Here is a 23,744-nt window from a genome sequence, read left to right on the forward strand (position 1 = left end):
TATTTACTATCATTTGAATCTCTGTTCTCTGCTAACAAACTGATTCGTGTTTTCACAATAAATATATCTAAGTGCTGTGTGTTTAAGTGGAGTGGTGAGCCAGAGTTGAATCTTCGAGACTGGCTGATCCACAAAGTTTGGATTCAGATGCAGAGTTTTCCCAAATTCTGTGGTGTTTGAATCCAGGCTTTGGGGTCAGGCCCACATCTTGCTGGATCAGAACTAAAACCTAGTGAATTCTTTCCATTGACTTCAATGGGCTTTGGGTCAGGTCCATTATTCTATGGACAAACTGTGGCCCCCGCCCTGTAGCTATTCCATGTGGTTGCTGCTATGTTTACTGCACAATAATTCACAGTAGCACCATGAGAAATTCATCCGCTGCAAAGCAAAGCTTAATTTAATCTCCAGGTTTTACATGGTCTTAATCCCAAATTACTTATCAAGCCAAGCGCACGTTGCAAAGTGTATAGCCCAAACAGGCAAACGCATGGGCTAAAATCACAAAGTACAGATACCTTGAATGAAGCCAATGAGCCGCCCATAAACATGAGAGGGAAAGAAGCTGCAAACGCCAGAGAATGACTAATAAATCATGTGATATATAAAACAGGCCGTGGAGCCCAAATGAATGTGGTAATAGAAATTGATGCTGCATTGTACAAAGAATGTGGAAAGCCGGAGAAGTCAACAGTGAAATTCAAATCTTATCGTGAGGGATAAATTCCAGTCGTGGGTGTGTGGAGCTGTCACCGATGCACCAAGACAAGGCAGTGACAAAAGGGCTTGGGAGGAGCCCAGAGAGGAGATCAATCCTTCTTGGGTTGAGACACGTTGGAGGTGTTTGGCCTAGTCACAAGGGAATATGCCAGAGGGAGTCCTGGTCGTAACTGTTGCAATCATCCTCAATCTGATGGGAATGGGCTCATTGCAGCATACAAAGGTGTGGTCCCAGAAAAGGGTAGCTGCTATGGGAGGGCATGGAACACGTGCATGCCTCTCCACGAGCTTTCAATGAGTCCAGAACTGAGCAGATAGTGTCTTTCATAGAGCCAAGATACTGGGTCTGCCGCTTAGTAATTGCAGAAATGTAAGGGGGGCAAAGGACCCGAAGAAGGCCTTTCATGGGGAATATGTCTATACACCCACAAGAAACTGGATGTATGATGAGATGGTAGCAGCCAAATTTTTTAGCAAATTTGATGCACTGGCAGGTTGCCCTGGATGAAGAAATTTCCAAGATTACCATATTTAATATACTAGCTGGCAGATGCTGCTTCTTGACATTGTCTTTTGGAGAACGTACGTGCAAGTAATACTGTATTTCATTGTGTAATATCCCAGATAACAGAATGTGTTATTGGAGTGAAAGGGTGCCCTGATAATGTGATAGCCTAGGGCAGCACCGCTATTACAAAGAGAAAGCAGCTTAAATTGAGCAAAGCTAAATGTCAGTTTAATACAATGGAAATCAGTGGGGTAGGCCAGAAAACGAGAATTTTTCCTGCAGGAATTTTCAAGGGGAAAATAAATATTCTTCCATCAGGAAATCATGATTTCCCGCAGGGAAAATATTAAACAAAAACTATTTCCACCCACTTTCGGGCTGTTTTCCAAATTTTGCCAGTTGTGGGAAGTGTTGTGGGTGGAGGTTTGTTGTTGGTTCTACCACCCTCTGACATTTTCTCACTGCCTTTCAAGTTCTGTCAATTGGAAAACAATAAGAAAGTGTTGACAGTTTTCATTTTTAAGTGTTACTTTCTCTTACTTTACCTTTATTTCCGCCCTTTCTTCTGAGAGAAGAAATTTGAAAAAAATTAGGGCTTGGCTACACTTGCAAGTTAGAGCACATTAAATCAGCCCCGGGCGCCCTAACTCCTGAGGTGTCCACACTGGCAAGGCACGTAGAGCGCCTGGAGCGCTCCTGATACCTCCACGAGAAGCATAAAGCTTGCTACGCCCTGGCTGAAATGCCCAGGTGTCAGTGTGGATGACGTGTTGGATTACTGCGCTGTGATTGGCCTCTGGAAACGTCCCATAATCCCCTGAAGTCAAGTGGCCACTCTTGTCTTTGTTTTGAACTTGGCTGTAGGTATGCGGATATTCTCTTTCAAAGCTCTGTTTCTGACAGCCGGCTGCTTATCTGCTGCGGGACAAAGCAAACCGTTACTGTGGAATGCTGCTGTTGCCGAGGCGTTAGTGTGTGAGAGAGAGGGAAGCGCGGGCGGGGGGTCTGCTGCTGTCTGAACTTACAGGACAGCATGCTGACACACTCTCTGTCCCCCAAATCACACTGTCTCTCCCCTCACATACACACAACACACTCCCCTGTCACACTCCACCCCTCCCATTTGAAAAGCACGCTGCAGCCACTTGCATGCTGGGATAGCTACCACAATGCACTGCTCTCTGCGGCATTGCAAGAACGGCTAATGTGGCCACGCCAGTGCGCTTGCAGCTGACAGTGTAAACACGCGGGAGCGTTTTCCCTGCTGCGGTCTCCGAGGGCTGGTTTAACTCCTGGCGCTCTACAGATGCAAGTGTAGCCAAGCCCTTAGAGAATGTAGGATTTTATCCATAATTTTTAAATGAAATTTTTTGAAAATGCCAAAGAGTACTTTTTTCTTCCATTTTTTTTTCATTTCAAAATCCGGGGGGAATCAAATTTTGTCAAACATGATTTCTTTTTACTCAAAAAAATTAGCTTTCGGTAAAACAATTTTTTCATGAAAAATCTGTCTCCGAAAAATGTTGACCAGTAGTAGAATTCACTTCCTGAGAAGAGACTTTGACAACACATGGAAGAATGCCTGCTTAATCTTAGATCTGAGCACTGGCAAGAATGTTGAGACCCAGCGATAAAGGAAATCAGAGACTGCAAGACTGTGATGGGGGCGGACCAATCATTGTGGGCCCAAGAGGCCACACCCCTTTCCTCTGCTGGGCATGCTCCAAGTGGAGGAACCAGATAAAAGGAGGCAGCCCAGCTCTGTCAGGGCTGGCTGTGGAGGAGTAAGGGTGTGTCCTGGGGGCTCCTCCAGAGGTACCAGCGATGCGGCCCATGGAGCTGGACTACAATGTGGATAACTCACTGACTGCAGAGACTGATGGGGGTGCTGGATCACTGCCAGTTTGAGGAGGCAGTGTGGTACTGTAGAGAGGCTTCAGGTCTCCAGACTTTTTTTTTTATTTATTAAATAGAACTGGAAGGGACCCTGAAAGGTCACTGAGTCCAGCCCCCTGCCTTCACCAGCAGGGCCAAGTACTGATTTTGCCCCAGATCTCTATGTGGCTCCCTTAAGGATTGAACTCAGAACCCTGGGTTTGGCAGGCCAATGCTCAAACCACTGAGCTATCCCTCCCCACTGTTTGTTTGCTTTGCCCCAGCCAGAAGGCTGCAGGGCCTCAGACTGCTTGTTCGTTTTGCCCACTCAGGGACCCAGGGACTATTAGTCTAAGTGACCCCATCAGGGGGCCGGGACCCACTTGACCAAAATCACCCGCTTAATGGGGAATCCCGATGACTGTGTGACAGGGTGTACCAACCCCGCACTGGGCCGACGGGGGTACCCCAGCTCGACACGCGGGGCCCCCGTCACAAAGACATATTGAATTTTGTACATGGGTTCATAGGCAACTTGCAGATTGAACTATTCATCCCAGAAAATTCCTTCACTAAGATACAGAATAAGCATGGATGCCAAAGTAAGCAAATCCAAGGATTTGTAATGTTGATCTCAGCACGTTGGATGTGATGTTTTGACTCACGGAAAGAGATTGGTTCTCCGCAAGTGCTTCAAAGGAAAGGCTGGGAGCCACACAGGACTCAATGGCTGTTGTAATAGTTGCAGTGAGAGCTATGACACCAGCAAAGGAAATGTTTTCACAAATCCAAAAAGTGAGATTAAGCTTTGCTTATGTCTGTACGACGTTCCATTAGGCTCTCGTTGATCTCCGCTTCAAGGCTGAAATTGCTGATAAACCAGTGATTGTAATACACAAGACTAGAAACTGAAAGTACAGAAATGTTATGCAACCCTGATGTTCTAGCCCGGAATCACCTGGTAATTACTGTCAAGTTGTCAAGAATGCATGCCCAGATTGATGACACACAACCGGATGATCTGGCACAAAGCAGTAATAATATGTGTGAATGGGAGACAACCATCATGTGCTATATCATCACTCAGGAATAAGAGATGAACTGGAAAGAGAAACAGCTTATTGTGAAGCTGGTATTACTGTAATGAATTTCAGGAATAAACATGAAAAATACAAAAACAGTCATTCCCAGTGCAATGAGAAGGAAAATATTGGAAGTTATGTGTGACAGGCATTGTGCAATGACAGTGAAAAAGGCAAGTTAGAGGAGTCATATTCTGTCTGTGAATAAGCAGTAATTAGGGCTGGCTGGAAAACAACTATTCTGTTTTGCAAAAAAAGTTTGAGGTCTTGACATTTGTACAAAGTTTGAGGTCTTGACATTTGGATGAAGAAATCCAAGATTAGCATATTCAGTAATTTACCAGAAGTAGTGACACTTGAATCCCCCCTGGAAATGTATGTATCTTTGTCTCCCTCTAGTGACTAGTCCACATAAGAAACTACTTTCACTTAATGAATTTAGTTCTTTTGATCAAGACGTACAAGCTGCTGCTGTGAGCTCTGTAGGTCTGGAATTCCAACGCTGGTGTTGGCCCAAGCAGGACTGGTTACAATATTACAGCTTCAAGCATGCTGAGACACATTGAATTCCTCTTTGAACCTCATAAAAGTCTAAGGATTTTAGTAACGGACAATGGACCCCAGTTCAAGAATAAGGAATTCCTGGATGCTGCTAAAATACGTGAATTTGAAGCCGTAGGTACCCATAAACAAAGAGAGGAGAAGGATGTGGAGTCCGCAGAGTAAAGAACTTGCTCCAGAAATTAACTGATGCCAGAGAAAATCCACTTTTAGCCCAACCCAGCTAGAAAGCGACATTGCTACAAAATGGAAAGTCAGTTTGTGAATTGTTTGTCCAACAGACCTACACACACTTGGTTACTAGATATGAAAAATAACCAAGGTTATTTTTGTGCATACCTCAGCACACAAAGGAATATCCAGAAAGTCCAGGTGCTTCTTTTTCTGGATCTTTTCAGGTTCTAGCCAAGTCTTGGGAGATTCCTTCCTCTCCTTTATCAGTTTAGGAAAAGAATCATGAGACTATATTTTCCAGCCTCTGGATTTCTCTGCTAATTCTATCAACAGAGTGAAGGGAGACCATTCAACATGTGAGATCTTTCTGGCCCCATAATCTTCCACATTGAGGATGATGATAGGATTCACTCTGTATGGATGGCATAGGATGCAGGGCAGAAGGGAAGAAGCAGAGGCCTACTAGAAGGAATCTACTTGGTGCCTTCTTGCAAGCATATGTGGGTGGGAGTGGGGCCTCTCTTGTCTCATTACCCAGTTGGCTTCACAGTTATTTCTCATTAAATTCAAGCTTGCATAATTAGGACTTAGATGAGGGTCATTCCTCAAATACAGCCTGAGGGTAATGGGGTGATAACTGGGCCTTCAAATTTACCCTAATTGTGAGCCTAACCATAGGAAAGTAGGCAAAAGTTTATAAAGTGTCACTCTCTCCAGATGAGTATAATGAACCAGCAAGTGCCATTAGCTCAATGTGGCTTTGTAAACCTGCACTCAATGTCCAAGTTTACTAAGAAATTCCCAGAAGACACAAGGGTAGAATTTAAAGCTTTCCTGGCAGAAGATTGCATGGTGGCCAAGAGGTCTCTCCAGTATGAGCTTAATGTGTCTTATCCTTTTTTTAGGGTGATGGCTTCTGCAATTACAATGGGCAGACTTGTGGTTACAGAATTCAGCCATAGCTACGGACATCCAACACACTATATAGAAGACCTTCCGTACAATGGTCATTTTTTTGTTTTTGGACAAAATCAGTAAGGTTTACATTCTTTTAAAGACCCTTAGCCTATGCATTGTTCATGAGGGCTCCATATCCCAGCCCCCGCGAGGTGCCAATACAGAGTCAACCACAGCAGCAATACGAATAGCATTGTTAAAGACAGCCTTTCTATCCAGGAAGGCACCCTGATTTCTCACAAAGGGAGTATAAATTACTACGCTCAACACAAATTCATCCTTAGTTAGCTGTGGGGAAGCAGGCCATTTGATTTTTTCGAGGACAGCAATGCAGTTACCAGTGACCTTCCTTCTGTCTTCCACTGCACACACGTTTGGGGACAGAGTGTCCCATGTCCTTAGAGCCTGGGAATCTAGAACAATAGACATATGCGTCCTAAGCACTGTGAAATGGAGATAGTCTATCCAGCTTTTTCCCACCCATCTCCCTCTCCCTTTTCCAGGACCCATGTTATGAGTCAGTGTTCCTTCAAGATGTTAAGACTCTGCTCAATCTAGGGTCCATAGAAGAGTTCCCTTTCCACACTGGTGAAAAGGGTTTTACTCACAATGCTTTCTGATCCCCAGGTCCAAAGGGGGCCTGAGACCCATCCTAGATCTTCAAAATTTCAACAAGTCCATAGAGTACAAAAGATTTTGCATGGTCTCCCTAGCATCAATTATTCCTTTCCTAGATTGCAACGACTGGTCTGCTGCTCTCAATCTCCAGGATGCCTATTTCCATGTAGCAACCTTACCAAGTCACAGGAAGTTTCTAAGATTTGGAACGGAAGGCCAACACTATTAGTACTTCCCTCCAGCCTGTCGTTGGCCCCATGATTATTTACCAAGTGCATGGTAGTGGTGGCTACCTTACCTCACCCAACACGCCAGGCTTCACCTGCCCATCCTCCCATTACGGATAACTGGATAACGACATCCCATTAGAGAAGTTGGTCCATGTACCTCCTAAGGACCTAGCTTCTTTAGAATGACGGAAGGATCTGAGCGACCTATACTGTGGCATGTCACTTTCTTGTCCCTTTTCATCTGAGACCATCATTACCAATGAATCCCTGATAGAATGGGGTGCTCACATAGAGAATGTGAAAAACCAAGCCTTATGGATGCAACACAAAGCGACCCTTCATATCAATGCCCTCAAATTCTGGACAATTCACAAACTTTGCTGTGATTTACTTCCTCATATCTAGGGCTTGTCGGTCCAGATATTGACTGACAATACATGCAATGTACTACCTAAACAGACAAGGAGGGCACTGTATGATCAGCTTTGTCGGAAGCAATGAAACTGTAGGACTTTCGCCTGTTGGAGTACCTGCTACTTCTCCAATCCTTGGGCCTTTCTCTAAGCTCCCTGACAGTTCACTTATCAGTGATCTCAGCAATTCACCCTCCCATTCAGGCAAGATTTTTTTTTTTAAGCCCGATGGTCTCTAAAATTTTAAAAGGGATTGTTCAACTTTTTCCCTTTGCAAAGAACGCATTGCCAACTTGTGGTATTAACATGGTATTAGCTGCTTTAATGAACCCTCCCTTTGAGCCTATTGCCACCTGTTCTTTCCCTCACCTGGGTCAGAAGATGTCCTTTCCCATTGCTGTTATATCTTCCAGAAGAGTGGGTGAGCTTCAGGCTCTCACGGCAGGACTGCCATATGCAGTATTTTTCAAAAATAGGTAGTTTTGAGGCCAAATCCGATGTTCTTAACTAAAGTGGTATCTGATTTTCATTGGCGGGACTAGACAATATACTTACAATTTTTTGTTTCTGTTCTTTTTTTCCCCAAACCACATTCACATAAGGATGAAGAACATCAACATATTTTGGAGGTAAGGTGACCATTAGCCTTTTATCTAGATGGGACTAACCCCTTCAGGCTGTCTCAACAGCTGTTTGTTTCTTATGCTGACAGAACGAGAGGTCAAGCAGCTACAACACAGTCGGTTTCTAAATGGATTGCTTCCTGTCTTAGCACGGCTTGCGACCACCCTTCCTCCACTGAGCTCACTCAATGGGCGCTCAAGCTATTTTGGTGGCTTTTCCAAAAGGCGCCCTCATCTTGGACATTTGTATGGCTGCCACTTGGTCCTCAGTGCATGCTTTCACTCATCATTATGCCATCACAGCTGCATCGAGATGGGATGCGAATTTGGGGAAGGCGCTGCTTAAGTCGACTTTGTGTCTGACCTCCTAGCGGCACGGCTTGTGAGTCATTGGAGTGGGATGCACGTTATGTAACCACTCAAAGAAGAGAAAATGGTTACTTACCTGTGTTGTAACTATTGTTCTTCGAGATGTTGCTGCACATGTGTATTCCACGCCCCGACGCCATCTCCTCTTCATTGCAGTCCTGTTACGCCATGTTCCAGTGCAAAGGAACTCAGGGGTGTAGTGCCACCCTTACAGCCAGGGCCGGCTTTAGGCACCAGCGCTCCAAGCATGTGCTTGGGGCAGCACTTTCCAAGGGGCGGCACTCGGGCCCTCCTTTATTTATTTATTTATTTATTTGCTTGGGGCGGCAAAAAGATGGGAGCTGGCCCTGGCCAGAGCCCTGCCGCTGGAGAGCAAGAGCATCGTTCTCTGGAGCCGAGCCCAAGCTGCGGCGGCCAGAAGGGCTCCCAGAGTGTGTGAGGAGCTGGGGAGAGAGGGAAGCGGGGCCCGGGATGCAGGGAGGGAGGAGGGGTCCTGCTGCCACTGCCGCCACCGCTGCTGCTCTAAGTCTCCCCAGGGCGGCGCAGTGTTTCCCTGCCCAAGTGGGCTGTGCAGGGCGCGCTACTGGGCTGGGCAGGGGCGCGGATCCCGGCTCGCGCGCTGATGGGGTGAGTGGCTGGGCCGCTCGAACTGCCAGGGAGTTGCCCCCGGACTCAGCCCACCACGCACCTCCCCCACCTCAGCCCCGCGCTGCTTGCCCCGGGCCCCCACAGGGCCAGGGGCAGGGAGAGGCAGAGCCCGGCTCCGAGCAGGGCAGCGAGGATCCCCGCGGCTCGGGCACCTGGGGGTCAGTGTCCGTCTTCTCGGCTCTGCCTGCATGGGGCTGGGGAAGCAGCTGTCAGCGCCTGCCCCTCTCAGCCCTTGTACCCCCCATCCCGCTCGCAGCCTCTTCGCTTGTACCTCCCCCCATCACTCCTTCGCCGCACCCCTTCCCCTTGTACTCTCTCTTCACCCGCACCTCTCCCCTTGTACCCTCCCCCAGCCCTCTCCTCCCACACCTCCCCCTTCCCCTGCACCTCTTCTCCCGCAACCATTCTGATACCCCCTCTCCTCCTCCACCCTCCTCCGCAAGTACATCACACCCCGCTTCTCTGCCAGTGTAGAGCCCCCAAGCGCCCCCACACCCGCTCCTCTGCCTGAACCCTCTTTACTAGATCCCCATCCCTTTCCGGGTACAAGGGTTGAGGGTTAGTCCCTATGCTTTCCATGTGCATTTGGAGCACTAAAGATGGGGGGCCGGGAGGGGGGCGAGATTTATACTAAAGTGAAATAAAAATAGGAGAAACGGTTTGATCCCCACTGCAAGTGTAAACGGGGATTGCTGTGGTGAACGAGGAGGTCACGTTTGGAGGGGGGACCAGGGCTGGGGTGGCAGGGGGTGCGGGTGTGGGATGGCACCGGTGGGGGGGGGGAGCCCAGGGCTGGGGTGGGGGGCAGCCAAGAATGTTTTTGCTTGGGGCGGCAAAAAACCTAGAGCCGGCCCTGCTTACAGCGCCTTGGGAGGAGCCCCAGAGATAGAGTGCAGGTACAGCCCCGATGGGTACAGTGGAGGAAAACTCTCCAGCTTCAGTGCACGCACACCTAAGTGCAATACACCCGTGCGCCGCCCTCTCGAGGAACAACATTTGCATCATGGGTAAGTTACTCTTTCCCCGGCTCTGACTTGTTTGTTTGCAGTATCACCCATGAGCTGGGTGACAAGTGGGTTTTTAAGAGCTTGGTCAGATGCAGCCTTAACACTGACTTCCACTTAACACTCACTTGTTTGAAAGAAATCGTAGATTAACAGATTCCGAAGCCAGAAGGGACCAATGTGATCATCTAGTCTAATGTCCTGTATAACACAGGCCGCAGAATTTCCCCAAAATAATTTCTAGACCAGATCTTTGAGAAAAACATCCATTTTTTATTTAAAAAATTACCAGTGATGGAGAATCCAAGATGAGCCTTGGTAAATTGTTCTAATGGTAAATTAATCTCACTGATAAAAATTTACACCTTACTTCCATTCTGAATTTGTCTAGCTTGAATGTCCAACCATTAGATCGTGTTGTACCTTTCTCTGCTAGATTGAAGAGCCCATATCAAATATTGGTTCGTCATGTTGGTTCTTAACCTTCTCTTTGTTGCGCAAAATGGATTGAGCTCCTTGAGTCTAGCACTGTGAGGCATGTTTTCTAATCCTTTGATCATTCTCCTGGTTCCTTGGTCATCGGTATTTAAAAGTATTGCCACTGCAGCTCCATTGTTCTTCACAGCTCCTTTAGAAGTCAGACTTTTGTCTCCCCCCAGTATTTGGTATGGGAAGTTGATGTGAAAACCAAACCTCCATGTCACATCCTGGATCATTTCCCACAAGCTGTGTAGGAGTGAGGAACTTTTTCCCACCTGGCTAATGAGGATCGGTTATGTTAAAATGCTGACTGCATTCAGTTTTCTAGTAAGTTGTGTCTACTGCAGTAAGAAGGGTGGAGTAATTAGCACATAGGAATTCCCACGCTGTAGTTATCATTAACAGTCTTATTCAGCATCTTAACAATGCCAAAACTCTAGCTGTATGCCTACCTCAGCTCACAGTGTGCAGGGGACGATCTGGCTTGAGCAGAGAAATAAATCAGGCTGTCCAGAAGGGCTGTCAAGCGCACGTGATGGAGGAAGCCTATTGTCTTTGGAAGGGAGGCAGAATGCCCAGGATTCTGCTGTCTCTGTATAGGCAGATCCTTGTTGTGCGTGAGCCACCTGTCCTCTTCCTTCCTTAACCGCCTCCCACAGAACTCTCTGGTGCAGCAGTGCCCAGGATCACCCGCCACCTCATGAGACACCTTGTTTGGAGTGGCTCTGACACAGCTGAGCTCATGGTAGCTCAAACCCTTTGGCAGGAAACAAGCAGGGCTCTCACCCTCTGCATCACGTCCAGGCTTCTCATCTTGATCTTCAAGGCTCTGCACAGCTGCTCTGCTGCCGAAATGCCAGTTCCTAGATCTTATTCCCCCAGCCAGCACTCCACCTAAGCCTGTCTCCTAACTGCTCCCCATTGTAGCCTGCTCCCACTCTTGCCATCAGAACTTTTTCCACCCTGCTGCTTATGTCTAGAACGATCTCCTACCCACCATCCCTGGGCTCTCAGGGTGGGCTGTGCCATTGCTGCAGCCATTTAGAAGAGTAGCCTACTCCCAAGTGCCCCCTCCACAGCCAGAAGGGTAAAGAGAAGAGCCCAGTGCACCTAGGGCATCCCTCGCTGGAAATGCCACGGTCAGGGCAGGCTGCAAAAGAGAGACCAGATACTTCCAAGACCGGTGGGTAACACTGAAGTTAAACTGCCCAACCAGTCATAAATTGTGCTTCTGATCCCCCACACTGGTTATCAAGAAGCAAAAAAAGAAATCACACAGCCCCCTTTATTGCATTCCAGTTCTCTGGCTCCTAATCAGGACCGAGGTCCAGTATAGTGAGAAGTTATTTAAAAACTCTGCTCACACATACAAAACGTTACTCTGACTCCAAAGGGTCAGCCATGTTACCAGATCAGTATCGGTTTGGATCTTACCCAAAATCCCACGCTGCCAGCCAGTCCTTTAGTGTCTAAAACTGAAGGTTTATTATAAAGAAAAAGAAAGAACAAGAAGAGAGATGTTAAATGGTAAAACAGCCCCATACATACAAAGACTTCAAAGTCCATCAGGTTCCTAGCAATATCGGTGAGTTTGCTGGCTTGAAAGTCCCTCTGGAACACATCCACTACTTGGATGGCTCATTCAGTCCTTTGTCCAGAGCTTTGTTTGTAGAAAGGTTACTCCAGAGGAAAGAAGCAGGAATGAAGACAATAAGCAGAAGATGCAGCTGCCTTTTGTAGTCTTTATAATCTATAGTCATGGCTGATCCTTTGGGGGTCAGAAGAACATTTTGTATGTTTTTTAAATAACTTCTCACTATACCGGACCTACGTCCTGATTAGGAGCCAGAGAACTGGAATGCAATAAAGGGGGCTGTGTGGGGTTTTTTTTTTTAGTCTTTTATAGTCTTTTGCCATGCAGCTTGATTTCCTTTGTTCCAAACACAAGCTGCCCAGTACATGGCCTGGAAGAGTTCTGTCCATAGGCATGTCCCTGCATGCCTTGCTGAGTCATCAGGTATATCCCTGACCCTTTCAATGGGTTCATTGTATAATTGATGTTGCTTGAGGAGCCATAAAGCAGGCTAGGCAGTTCTGAGGCCAAACTGTCTGGGGTTGTCACTCAGAAGCATGGCACAAGTTTGAAAAACAGGCATACATACATAGCTATAACGCATAATACAAAGGTGACACAAACATATAAACAAGATCATCAACTTGGAAAATGATTTTTTGCAGATACCTTACCCGGCATATCTGGTGCCACTCATGGCAATTTTACAATATTGGTATTCATAATATCCTAAAGTGTCCCCCAAATTCCATACAGCGTCGCACCCTCCCTGCCCCAGAAGCAGGAAGCTGAGGTGAGGGACGAAGGTGCCTTTGCTTCTGGGTGAGCCCCTGGACCCTGGGAAGGAGATGGAGCAGCCAAGATGTCAATGGGCACCATAGGTATGGTAGTGGGGGATAGTGTGGGCAGTTTAGGAGAACCGAAAGGACCCCACATATGGAGTGTTGTCGGCCAACTGGCTTTTGGGGAGGCACAGTCCAGTGCACCTTGGTGCACACAACGAACCATGGCCTCAGCCCCACTCTGGACCCTTCCCAGCCTCCCACGTAGGGGGTGTGGTCATGAAAAGGGGTGTGGCCAGGAGTACACTTCTGCCTTGGTGATCCCTGGCTGCCAGAACAGCCCCTCGGGCCGCACTGCCCCCAGTACAACTTTACATTTCTCTTGGTAGCCAGTCCAGAGCCCGGCAGCCTGATTCAGTGTGCTGGTCTTATACTATGTTACCACGGCCAGTTACCACCGGGACCTTTATACTCGTATTTGTACCCTTTCCCCTTCGCTGTGTCACAGCATCTTTTACACTGTGAGTTCTTCGGGCCTGGCGCACTTTGGGCATACCCAGCTATAACTAATGCCGGGAGTCGATTTCACCGGGGCTCTCTACTATTGTTTTCAAGCACTAAAGCGGCTCTGTTTTCCCCCTGCATTCATGAAAGTACGTTGTATGTATCTTGCACTGTCTGAATCTGAGTGCCTGATCCAGCCCCTCAAGTCAATGTTGACAGTGAGCATTACAGTAAAAGCTGTGTTATCTGGCACTTAAAGCTTTAGAAACCGGCATGTTTGATATCTCCCAATACAAATCGTCAATAGGGTTGCCAGGCATCCAGTTGACACAGGGCCGGCAGGTTCCCTACATGGCTCTGCGTGGCTCCCTGCAAGTGGCGACATGTCCCAGATGCTCCTAGGTGGAGAAACAGCCCTGGGGGCTCCGTGCGCTGCCCCCGCCCAGCCATGAGCACTGGCTCCGCAGCTCCCATTGGCCGAGAACCGTGGCCAATGGGAGCTGCGGGGACAGCGCCTGCGGGTGAAGGCAGCACGCAGAGCCGCCTGGCCGCAACTCTGCCTAGGAGCAGCAGGGACATGTCGCCACTTCTGGGGACCCATGCAGAGCCGGCCCCATGCCAGCTGGACACCTGGCAACCCTATTGACGATTTGCAGGAACATGTCACTGCTTGCGGGGAGCCGCCCGAGGTGAGTGCCGCCTGGATCCAGCACCCCAAAACCCCTCCTGTGCCCCAAGTCCCTGCCCCAAGCCTCCTCCCACACCCAAACTCCCTCCTGGAGCCCATGCCCCACACCTCCTCCCGCGCCCCAACCCTGGTCCTGAGCCCCCTCCCACACCCAAACTCCCTCCTTCCATTGGTAAGTATAACTCTTAGTTAACCAGAATTTTGGACTAACAGGCACCCCCATATTCCCCCAACATGCCGGATGACAAAGCTTTTCCTGTATTTGGCACTGGTAACTCCAGGCTACTATTGGCAAAGGATAAGCTGACTTCTCTGGATCAAATCCAGCCCTTGACCAAACTCAGTACCCCAAGGGACAGCTGATGTTTCCACTGAATGCAATAAGGGATGATGTCATTGTAGCTGAATTTGGTCCCTTGCCCCGTCTAGCAAGAGTTCATTGGGAAAACAACTGGAGCTCAGTGATTTCATTGATGATTTTGCTGCAGCAAAGTGCAGGAAAAAGGCAGGGGATGAACTAGATATGCCGTAAGTTTGTACGTTGCTGTCCCAGTTTCTATTTGTGTCTGTGCCAGCAGCAACGTGAGTGGAAGTTTGTGACAAACCTTTCGCAACCCAGGTTGGGGCGGACTGCAAAAAACACTGAAGGCAGAGAATAACTTTAACAGAGAGGACATGCACTGAAATGCAGCGTTAGCATCAATAATTAAAGACAGCCAGAGATGGTGCTGCCACAGACCTAGCAAGTGAACAAGATGTGAATGATTCACCAGTGAACCAATGTCAATGTGCCGGAGCCCAAGTGTAATAAAATGCAAAGGTGCCATTCCTGTGCTCAAATGACTGTTGCTAATAAAAAACACAATGGAGTGTAAGGGAGAGACACCAACCTACACATTGCACCTGTGATGTGATACCTGTAGGAGCATGGAAAAGACAGCAGATACCTTTCCAAGCAAGGCTGGAAGACAGTGTCCTGAAACAGCTCAATAAGAGAAATGATTTTCACAGAAAAGACGTGTTCTGCAGATCAGTTTTAGGTTCAAGTTTGTTCTTTTCCCTGTTTTAGAAATCAATGTAAAACCCCCAGCCTCGCTGTGGCTCCGCTCCTGGCCCCGCCCCCAGCCTCACCATGGCTCCGCTCATGGCCCCGCCCCCAGCTGCTGCCTGCGGCTCTGTTCCTGGCGCAAGACCGAGGCTGGGGGCGAGGCCGGGAATGGAGCCAACCTGGCTTTGGGCCCAGTTTCCAGCCCCCACTGCAGCCTGGCTGCAGCTCCCCTCCTGCCCCCTTCCCCCTGCGGGGAGGCAGAGGAGGTGGACGGGGTAAGGGTGGGCGCGACCCTCAGAAGTTTGGGGACCGCTGATCTAGTATCTGAGTCACTGAACTCAGCAGTTTCAGGACAGATCAAAAACATATTCATGTGATGGAACATGACACTGGGTAGATCCCTCCTGAGTAGACTTTCATTGAATGATCTAGTCATTTTTTTACTCCGAACCTGGTAGTGCTGTGAAATGAACGCACATTTGATGCAGTAAGCTGAGCAAAATACAGAAGTGGATCTGGATTTCTAAACCCCTAAATTCATGAGGGCTTTGGCCCAGGGTGTTAGGTTGTCCGAGCAGAGAGAGCGGCATCAGCTGCACAAGTCATGGATGGATTTGGATTCTGGGATGTTCTAGTGCAGATCTGTCTCTAAGAAGTTTGATTCTATTTTCTTTCAGTGTTTGAATGAAGCCGTAATTAAGAGCAATGCCAGATCTGATCCCCTCCCCTTCAATCTCTTGAATCTGGGAGATGTTCTCCTGAAGCGCTGCATCTTGTAGCAAATGTTCTTTATCTGTTCATGGGCCTGAATTGGAACACCAGACCTGAATGCATCTTATCCCTGGGGAAGTTCATATTTTGATCCATGTCTATGGCTCAGGCCCATCTTTGGGATTTAAGTCCCGATGGTCCTATTTTGAGGGAGGGACACTCTACAGTAGGTGGAAGGACATCACTGTGAGAGTTTCTTACGCAAGGTGCACGCAACACAGATACTTGCATAACAAAGACTTCTGTGTTACTCCCCAGCAATTCCAGGCACTGTGCTGGCTTCTCATGTCATTTTATTGGCACAGTTATAGCCTGTAAATCAGAACAGTTGGAAAAGAGCCACAACCCCTGAGAACACAGTGTCCCACAATCAGATGTTACATAGTTACAGGGAAAAACAATGATGTAGTCCAGGTTGAAGAGCATTTCACTAACAGATCACAATCAAGATTGGAAGTGTACTCCTGAAGCTGCTAAAACTTGCCCGGAAAAGAAAAAAAATCAATACAAAACACATTGCACGGAAGAGTGTGATATTCCTCAGTGTTAATCTGGGGGAAATGCATTGCAAAGTACAAAACACATGCCACTGTAATGGGGGATGAATGGGTAAGGGTAACAGGGAGGGCTGCCCCGTTAAGGCCTGGGAATGGTGGGGAAGAGGCAGCCTGTTCTGGGGAGGGTTCTGGGAGTCATCAGACCCCCTCGAGCGGAGTCAGGTGACTGAGTCTAATGATTAGCAGCTAGGCATAGAGAGGAGGTCCCCAGCTCTGTTAAAGAACCCTGGGACCCAGGAGACGGCTACGAAAATGCCCTCCTCAAACAAAAGCCCAAATTGTAGACCTTGCCGTGAAGAGCTGCAAGGGGCAGGAGGCCCTGGGGAATTCCATGGGCTGAGGGAAGTCCCTGGTTACTAGAATGCGAGAGGCCAGGGGGGCTGCATCCTACACTGGGGAGATGGGAAATTGCTTTATGTTGTCACGCCCATGTTTTTTTTTGTTTTTTTTTTTTGCATTTGGGCAACAAATGCTGGGCTCTGAACTCGGGTTCCTCATTTGGTGTCTGGACTGTTCGTGATATTGCTGGGCACGAGCTGGGGCTCTTTATTTTCAAATGAACGTATCGTATCAAACGGCGAAAGAGGAAAAAGGAGCTAACTACACTTTGGACAATGGAGAAAGAGCCGGCTGTCTAGTGCTAAATACGGACTGACTTAACTAGCGCTTGCAAACTGGGATCAGTCGAGGTTCAACACTGCATGTGGGAGTTTTAAAAGTTCTCAGTATTAGCCTCATTCTGTCCCCAATGACATGAATGGTCAAACTCCAGCGAGAGCAGAGTTAGCCCAGGGCTGAATGTGTTTGGAAAGCGTACCCCACAGTGCAGGAAACTTGAAGAGCCTGTTTTAAATGAGGCCTAAGGAAATGTATGGGCACGAAGGGGATTTCTTGTTTACCCACAACTCTGCATCAGTTACACTGGTGGATTGACGAAGATGACCATTTATACAGCCCTACGCAAGGTGGGTTCTAGCCGCGGCTGAGTCCTCGCACCCGAGGGATAGGTGCGCTTACAATCCAGACTCCTTGGGGGTCCCAAAATCACACTTGAGGTTGGGGAGCTCTCCTGCCTTTATTGTGGTGGGCCTTTGACTATGGAACACGATCGCCTTGAGAGTCATCCTCGTTCATTTTAGGGCCTGATCCAATTTTCATTGAAGTCAATGGAAAAGCTTCCACCGAGGTCAATGGGAATTAGATCCAGCCTTTAAGAAACACCGAAACCTTCCCCCCACTCCTCCAAATGTGTTTCAGGATAGCACCTGTCAGTTCCATCTTCATTATCGCCTGTCACTTCTCTTTTTGTGTATTGTCGACACACACACGCGCGCACACACACACACTCCGTTTGCTTTACCGCTTTGAATTTTATGATGGTGGTTAGCTTTTTAAAATTTAATTATGTTTTAAGGCATTTTAATCAGTTTTTGACCTGTTGTTCAGCTTGAATGTCCTAGTGAGAGGACAGGAGACTCCTTGGCTTAAATGTGCAGATCTGTCTCTAAGAAGTTTGATTCTATTTTCTTTGGTCCTGTTTTGAGCAGGGGGTTGGACTAGATGACCTCCTGAGGTCCCTTCCAGCCCTGATATTTTATGATTCTATGATTTTCCATGCTCCTACAGGTATCACTCACCAGGTGCAATGTGTAGGTTGGTGTCTCTCCCTTACACTCCGTTGTGGTTTTTTTTAGCAACAGTCATTTGAGCACTGGAATGGCACCTTGGCATTTTATTACACTTGGGCTCCGGCACATTGGCATTGATTCACTGGTGAATCATTCACATCTTGTTCACTTGCTAGGTCTGCATGGAGAAGTAAGAGGCAGAATCATCTGAGGATCTCTTGCACCATGTCCCATGTGATGTACAGAATGGGGCTTGGGGACAGTGACAAGGCAGGAGGTTTAGAACAAATACAAGGCAATATGTTTTTTGGTTCAGTAACTGGGTAACTTTAACCACTGATAACATTCATGGCTATGCAAACAAAAGTCTTCCACTGACTTCAGGGGGCGTTAAACTGGATCTGGCCATAAGTACAAGGGTAATCATACAACGTCCTGCTTCAGAGTATGAACTGGCTACCTTCAATGGTCAGGAAGGAATCTGCGTCCTCAGAAACAGCATTGCCCTGATTAGAATTTTAAGTTGTGGGGAGGTGTTCATATTCCTCTGAAGTGTCAGATAGACAACTGCTGGAGACAGGGTATGATGGAAAAATAGTGGGATCTTTTATAGCAGGAGGCAAAACGCCATGTGAGATGTTCCAATGGCCTTAGCTCAGGGGTGGACCAACCTGTGGCTCCGGAGCCACATGCAGCTCTTCAGAAGTTAACGTGCGGCTCCTTGTACAGGCACCGACTCCGGGGCTGGAGCTACAGGTGCCAACTTTCCAATGTGCCAGGGGGTGCTCACTGCTCAACCCCTGGTTCTGTCACAGGCCCTGCCCCCACTCCACACCTTCCCACCCCCTCCCCTCAGCCTGCGATGCCCTCGCTCCTCCCCACTCCCTCCCAGAGCCTCCTGCACGCCACGAAACAGCTGATCGGGAGATGTAGGGAGGGAGGGGGAGGCGCTGATTGGCAGGGCTGCCGGTGGGTGGGAGGTGCTGGGAGCGGGGGTGGGGAGCTGATGGGGGGCTGCTGACATATTACTGTGGCTTTTTGGCAATGCACACTGGGTAAATTCTGGCTCCTTCTCAGGCTCCGGTTGGCCACCCCTGCCCTAGCTGTTACGGCAGCCCCGTGACTTCTTACTTTCACAGGCATTGTATTTATAGACATGTCAATAATATTCAGCTAGGGGCACGGGTGTTCTGCAAGGGGGGTTCATGGGATTTGACACCCAGCATTGCAATCGTTTCTCTTGCACAATGGGCCAGATTCTTAGAGCGTGTAAATCACCGTCGCTCTGTTGAAGTCAGCGGAGCTCTACCAATTTACACTAGCTGAGGATCTGGTCTGTTCCTTCAGGTCCATCTTTTCCCTTCCCCAGTGCTAAGGTGTTTTCTGGAGTACTCCTGTTTGATCGGTTTAGCTACAACTGTCACCGATAACGCAATACAGCTGTTGTTATGTTAATAACTGGTTGTTTATTAACACAGAAGACAGACACTGTCCGAGCGGCTTTCCAGTCTTCATCAGATGCAGATAATGCAGTGTGCCCAGAGGTCAACAGTCCAAACTTTAATCAATGCTTATTAAAAAACAAAAAGGTCTGTAATAGTTGGCCTGTTCTTGCAAGTGCAACAGAAGGAGAGTTTTGAAGGAGGGAGGAGGGGTTCATATGCAGGCATTGTAGAAGGTATGGACAGTGGAAGAAGGACCCAAAAAGGTAATTGGGAGGGAAATTTAGGATAGATGGATAGTATGAAGAAGTAAGAGCTGTAAGAGAGAGGCTAGAACTTTGGGGCCTGATCCACTGCCCATTGCAAGGCTTCAGTGGGTGCTAGATTTGACCCCTGTGCGAAAGACGAGAGGAAGCAAATGAAGGGACGTGGAGAGGCAAGATCAAAGCAGGGGCAGATATTCCAAAGGGACCACTTGCTAGGCAGAATAAAATCCTACTGGGCAATAAGACCCAGGCCTTTTATTGAACCAACTACCTATGACACATCAGTTCAGGCCAAAATAGGCACTTTGGCTGATGGTGGCAGAAGAAAGGGGGATGAAGATCTCTGGGCCCAGAAGCTTGTCTATTCTAACTAACCTCTTGGTCTGATTCAAATGGCACCACGTTATCTACTTGGTCCCTTTCCCGCACTTAGATCAGTGCAATATCGGCCTCAGAGGACTTTCTTCAAGTGCAGGTGAATCCCGTTCTTGGAGCGTAGGACGAGCTGAGGTATTTTGATGGGGGGGTTGGCCAGATCCGGTGAGAGTTCGAAGCGGAGCAGAGTCAGGGCGAGAGCCACTTTCAACTCATTCATGGCAAACTGCTGCCCGATGCAGTTCCTGAGAAAAGAGACCCAACGGAAATTCAGAGAAGCTGGGCCTGCATCAGCAAAAAGCATGAACCTCTCTCCATAGCTCACCCTCTCAGCCATTACTTGTGGTTTTCTTTAGTTCTCTTACTCTTTGCCAGACAGACACAGTTATCGGGCAAATGGCTACTCAATAGTTCCAGTAGCTGAGACTCACGTACTGCCTGCCTGATGTATCCAGCCTATTTTCAGACTTAACCAACCCACTCGTCCTTCACACGTGTTCTACTAAAACCCTCCATAAAGTTCCAGAGTGTCCCATAAGACTCTTGCCCATCTGTCCCTTTTCTGGTCTCTGTGTACAGCCCCTCAGGGGATAGGCCTCTTGCCTTTGCCCTGCCTTATGGTGGAATCTTGCAGTGTTTCCCCCACTAGATTAGGACTAAAGTACGCTCCCCCATGTATCAACGATTTATTACCTTGAAGGCTTGACTGGGTTTTAGGCACCTGTTTCCTCCCTTTAGGTACCTGTAGCCAATGCTAGTGACCAACAGCCTCCTTCAAACACAGTGTTCGTATTTGTGTTTGTATTAGCCAAGATGAGCAGGGCTGGTGTCCCTAGCCTCTGTTTGCCAGAAGCTGGGAATGGGCGACAGGGGATGGATCACTTGATGATTCCCTGTTCTGTACATTCCCTCTGGGGCACCTGGCATTGGCCACTGTTGGAAGACAGGATACTGGGCTAGATGGACCTTTGGTCTGACCCAGTATGGCCGTTCTTATGTTTCCCCTTCTTGACGCAATTAAAGTCTGGGGCCTTGGGAATGTTCCAGTTGGAAGCAGAAATTAATGGAGTTGGGTATCTATCTTGTTTATTTACAAGGAATATACAAAGTCCCATGTCTCTGAACACAGAAAGAACCAAAAATAAAAGGAGCAGTTTCTTATCTTACAAGCCCAAAGTCTCTCTAGCTAACACCAGACCCCAAATCTTTCTCACTAGCTTTTCCAGGGTCATACTGTGCTTACAGGTTCCTGCTTGGCTTTCTTGTCTCTCTACCTCTCCCTTTCTGTTCTCAGTTTCTGTATGATCTCTCTCTTCCCACATCTAGTCTCCTGTCGGCTGTAATACTTTGGGGTTCGTGTGTTGGTGCTGTGTGATGATGGTGGCCTGTGATGTACAGGAGGTCAGAATAGAAGATCTGGTGGTCCCTTCTAGCCTTAAACTCTATGACTCTAAAAGCCCGAGGAATGTGAGAGGTTAAGAAGGAGAGTAAGGGAATGGATGAGAGGGGGCATGAGGGAGATCAGGAGATGGGATGGGGTCACTTGGGCAAGGGGAGGTCTCAGAGGAGAAGAGCAGATGAGAATTTCTTTGTCTGAAATGGGGTAGACTCCTTGCATGATCCCAGCCAAGTCATTTAATCTCTTTGTGCCTCGGTTCCCGGTATCTAAAACAAGGATAATACTACTTTCCTATTTTGTGTATTTAGATTATAAGCTCTTTGCATGACGGTACATGACTGCCAGCACGGTGGGACAGGATTTTAGCTGGGGCCTCTGGGTGCTACCAGAATATAGATAATAACTGATGTCAACTTGATAGAAAACATTAAGATTGTAAGTCTTTGGGGCAGGGCTCATCTGTTCCTTTGTGCACAATGGGGCCCAACCTTTGTTCTTGGCTGGGGTCTCTAAGTGCTTCTGCAATACAGATAGAAACATCTGCTAAATCACATTTCAGAATGGTGGTTCTTTTCTTCCCTTTGACTTCTTAAATTAAAATATACTTCACCTTGACCCAGCAGCAAAAGGCAGGAAGGCATGAGAATGTCTGTCAGAGACGTTCTCTGGAGAAAATCTCCATGGATCAAACACCTGGAATGAAAGAGTTCATTTAAAAAACAAACAAACAATGGTCATTTCAATTTCAAAACTACTCACCAATTCTTTCAGCAGCGACTAGTGGCTTTGGCATCTATGTTCTCGATGCCCAATTTGAGACTAGTTTATAGGATAAAGCTGGACAAATTCAGACAAGAAACAAGGCACAATTTATTTTTCACAGCAAGGGTGATTATCCACAGGGGTGGATTATGATTTTTGCAGGGCCCTGGGCCAGAGCAAGTGGGGGCCCCTTCCCACCCCTCCACCTGCAGTCCCCCCTACACTGCTGCTGGGGAGCGGGGTCGGGGTGTGGGGGTTTGCGTCACACGCCCGGCGCTTCAACCGGGAGCGGGATTGGGGCGTGGGGGCTTGCCCCACTCTGCAAGAGCGCCAGGCAGGCTGAGCGGGACAAGCCCTCGTGCCCTGACCCTGCTCCCTGGCTGGAGCACCGGACAGATGAAGCAGGTTGGGGTGCAGGGGTGCCCATTTTTCCAGGGGCCCCCAATTGGCCAGGGCCTCTGGGCATGGGCCCCGTTGGCCCAGTGGATAATCCGCCACTGCTTAACCATGGAACCACTGAAAAAGGGATACAGTCCATTCTCTATCACTTCAAGTCTTTACATAGGAATCCAGTCTTGATTTAAACAGCTTTCTCTAGCTCCAATAGAAAAGGTGGGCTTGATGCTGCAATTACTAGGTCCTGCTATGCAGAAGATCAGACTAGATGATCTAATCGTCCCTTCTGGCCTTAGAATCTGTCTCTCTCTTCCCCACTTCAACCCCAGGAAGGGTCAAGTACCTGCCCTCTGAAAGACAGGTCCCTTTAAGGGAAGGGTACTAATTAAACTTGCTGATGACCCAAATTGGGAGGCACCAGCAATACAGGTAGAACTGGAGAACTGAAGTAATATAAATTTAATAGTATAAAGTGTAAGGTTATGCACTTAGACTACTAAGTATTTCTGCTATCCATCAGTTGGAAACAGAGGAGGAGAAAGACCAGGCTGTCTTAGTCAATCACAGTAAGACTATCAGCCACCACTGATGTGACTGTGGGGGGGGGGGAGTAAAGGCAGTCCTAGGATGTATCAGGCAAGATCTTTCCAGTAGAGATAGAGACGTATTAATGCCAATAGTAGGCACTGGTAAAACCTCATCTGGAATAGTGGCCAGCTCGGATCATGCATGTTTGAGAAAGATAAATTCAAATTGGAACAGATGGAGAGAAGGGCTGCTAGGATGATCAGGGGAATGGAGAGCCTGTTTAACCAGGGGAGATGAAAAGAGCTTGCTTGTTTAGCCTAGCAAAATGAAGACTGGGAAGGGGATCTGATTGTTCTCTAAATACATTGGGTTAAAATGGGGGAGGAGGTAAATTAGAGCAGGAGAAAGAGCTATTGAAAAATAAAGGACAATCTTGGCACAAGAACAAATGGGGATCTACTCCCACAAACAAATTCAGGCTGGAAATGAGAAGGTGGTGTCCAGGCATCAGAGGAGTTAGGTTCTGGGACAGCCTCCCAACAGAAGCAGTGGGGGCAAACGCTCTAATTTTGAGTCTGGAGCTTGATATGTTTATGAATGGGATTATATGACAGAGTTGCCTGCAAAAGCAGGGGACTGGACTCTGGCCCAGGAGGTCTCTTCCAGTCCTATGTTCTTTAGGTATCTCCAGTTGAGCACCCAAAAATCACTAGTCACTTTTGAGAATCATGGCTATTATTTGGTGAGCCACCTGCCTCTAGTT

General features: G+C 47.9%; 1 protein-coding gene across 2 annotated transcripts in view; it reads right to left on the reverse strand.

The window, feature by feature from the left end:
- Positions 1-19,259: 19,259 nt before the first annotated feature.
- Positions 19,260-23,744, reverse strand: part of LOC117881869 (cytochrome P450 4B1-like) — a 30,460-nt gene continuing 25,975 nt past the window's right edge. For both annotated transcript variants that reach the window (XM_034779647.1, XM_034779646.1), the window contains exons 11-12: positions 21,906-21,988; positions 19,260-20,141 (exon numbers count right to left, since the gene is read on the reverse strand). In XM_034779647.1, coding sequence (XP_034635538.1) covers positions 19,973-20,141; positions 21,906-21,988 — 252 coding nt within the window. In that variant the 3' untranslated portion in view covers positions 19,260-19,972. The remainder of the gene's footprint in view (positions 20,142-21,905; positions 21,989-23,744) is intronic.

This window comes from Trachemys scripta, chromosome 8 (assembly GCF_013100865.1).
Source record: "Trachemys scripta elegans isolate TJP31775 chromosome 8, CAS_Tse_1.0, whole genome shotgun sequence".
In the NCBI taxonomy this organism is placed as follows: Eukaryota; Metazoa; Chordata; order Testudines; family Emydidae; genus Trachemys; species Trachemys scripta.